General features: G+C 32.9%; 1 protein-coding gene across 4 annotated transcripts in view; it reads right to left on the bottom strand.

Annotated features, from left to right (window-relative positions):
• LOC106466208 (mitogen-activated protein kinase-binding protein 1-like) overlaps positions 1–2,623 on the bottom strand; it is a 124,675-nt gene that overhangs the window by 40,582 nt on the left and 81,470 nt on the right. For all 4 annotated transcript variants that reach the window (XM_022394166.1, XM_022394167.1, XM_013926456.2 and 1 more), the window contains 2 exons: positions 1,865–1,957; positions 1,386–1,502 (listed from right to left, as the gene is read on the bottom strand). In XM_022394166.1, coding sequence (XP_022249874.1) covers positions 1,386–1,502; positions 1,865–1,957 — 210 coding nt within the window. The remainder of the gene's footprint in view (positions 1–1,385; positions 1,503–1,864; positions 1,958–2,623) is intronic.

The raw sequence follows: 2,623 nt of genomic DNA, 5'->3' as shown, positions 1-2,623 counted from the left end.
AGGGTGGTTGGGTTGTCTTCAAATGTTGAAGAGGCAGTAAATTTAAGTGAGTTTAAGAAAAAGCTTGATAAGTATATCAATGAAAAGGGCTGGGTTTAAAATGTTTTAAATCATTTTAATTTAGTTTTGAGGATGGAACAGCTGAGATGGAGCAATAAGTCCCATGTTGTCCCAAAATATTATGTTATGTTATTTATTCACAGTTTGATATATACGCTCAGGATTAGTAACGTGCACATTTTTGAAGAAATTACCACTAAAGATACTATAGAAATTCATTTAATTTGAGATGTCCAGACTGTATACTGTTTACTTTACACTGAAACTATCTAGCCTATATAAAAGCCAGTGTGCGTGTGTCACGTCACGCTTGATTTCTCAAAGTAGGAGGAGTTATAAAGGCCAAAATGCATTTATACAAATAGAATAGTTCGATTACTGTCTACCCAGTACAATTTTAGTGACAGGAGTTCAAGGGGGCCATGAAACCTTATAAGTGTAGTGAGTGTTGGTATAATAAGCCTAAAGTAAAGATGTAGTGTGGGATCACCAAGCCTAGAGCCAAGTGCATAAAATTTATCATGAAAGTAAAAATATCAATTCAATTTTAAATTTAAATCATTTCTGAATTAAGTTGTTTTCTGTTATATCACCAATGTTTCTAATAAAAAATGAACCTCTTTAATCAACAGACTCTAAGTTAACAAACCAACAAATAGTTTTCCAGTTTTGCTGTCTATACATTTCATTTTATACTTTCAATAAATAGACTAACAGCAATATTAGGTTATACTTTTGTTACTAAGCATAAAAGCCACTGCTGGAACATAGTGTTACCAAAATGCACTGGCTTTTCTATATATCAGAAGTTGTTAATCTAACTGATTTTTACCAATAATTATTCTATGAATCCATCATGAATTCATTTCATGAATGATCTTAAACTTGATTGGCTCACAAAAGAATTTACCAACGTTTGACTGCTTCGACTGCACTTTTCTGCCTCTTTGTTGGTCCAGCTTGATTTCACGACATTTATTTATTTCAGTTAGCTATGAAACGTGAGGTTAGGGTATACTATGGGGTGGGGGTGGTAGTGTTTGCCCCATCAAGTTTGACGGGCTATACGCGAGTAATGAAAATCAACCAGGTAAGAATGTCTATATTATGTAATGTGGACTGCAGTTTCTTCTATTCAAGGCTCATCAGTATAGCTTAGGTCAGCAAACCAAAGAAATACAGTAAGGCTTCTTATGTTCTAACATTTTCACACACTTAAATTAATTTAGGTTACTGTATGGTGATTTAGAAGGACTCAATAACCCCATAGGTATTATAAACAGGGATTTTTTCAAAAAACTTTAAAACCTACATACCACACTTACCTTACAAGAAACTTTATTGGAAGCCACTTTAATATTGTTTTTCCAATCCCAAACATTAACTATCATGTCATGTTGGGAGCCTACAGACACTACGTACTTCAGGTTAGGGGAAAAAGCCTATAAAGAATTTTAAATATCACATTTTAACAAAAATCTTTCAAACTATAAAAATATGTCTTCTATAGAAGACATTTAAAATTTTCTGTATAAAAATTCTGATAAGAATTCTACATACACTACTACCTTGACCACTGAAGTCTCAAAGAGAAAAGTTTGATCTAATACAGTGACTAACTTTATCTTCAAATATTTTCTGCACAGTGAGATATATATGTAACGATCAGAACTATTCGTTAGGCACATCTGCAATTATATTAAAGGTGTTGTTATCTTATTGCCCTCAAAAACATTTATACCTAAACACTTCTATACTTGAGACAATATGTTTATAGAGTTATAAGGAAGGAAAAAAACCTTACCACACAGTTGATTCCAAATTTATGTCCAGGGAACTCTGCAATCTGTGAACAATCCTGTATGTCCCAAACTCTGAGATGAGGTTGATGTCCACACTACAAAATAAAACAGTTCTGGACTAAGAATATCCTTATAAATTATACACCTTGATGTGAAGCTAATGTACAAACTATAAAATAAAACAGTTATTAGCTGAGAGACAATTAATTTATAATAACTTTGTATATAACTTTCAGTTTCACTAATTTTTAGAAAGGCTTGTTTATGGCCCCAAACTGTATGACTCTCAAAATAATGAGCTTATTCTTCTGAATATTATATAAAAAAGTAGTAGTATTTAGTAAGTAAGTTGAATAATATGGGTGCATTGGGCTAAGGATTTTTCTACAGTAGGTGTCTTTGACTTGTTGGTGATAAATTCAAAAATTCACACATCACATTGTATATAACTTTAATTTTCCAAGCCAGTTCCCTTGGCTGTGGTTTCGCACTACAGACATCATAGGCATATCATAAACACTATATATAAAGTTCTCTTCTTCTTGTCAAAAGTCCACTTAGGCCTATTCAATTGCTTTAGAATTTCAGTTGACAAGCTGAACTACTTTTCTCTATTTCTATTGCGCTAGTATTCCATGTATAATTCACTTACAATTATAGTGTGAGTTACCACAGTCGGATACTGCTCTTCCAGTAATCGCCTGGTCCTTGTACTTCAGATATCATCTGCTCCTTTTGTCAAAGTGCACTGAGGCTGGTTC

This window comes from Limulus polyphemus, unplaced genomic scaffold (genome assembly GCF_000517525.1).
Source record: "Limulus polyphemus unplaced genomic scaffold, Limulus_polyphemus-2.1.2 Scaffold2187, whole genome shotgun sequence".
In the NCBI taxonomy this organism is placed as follows: Eukaryota; Metazoa; Arthropoda; class Merostomata; order Xiphosura; family Limulidae; genus Limulus; species Limulus polyphemus.
The sequence above is the reverse complement of the archived record's forward strand: the minus strand, read 5'-3'. Positions and strand labels throughout refer to the sequence as shown.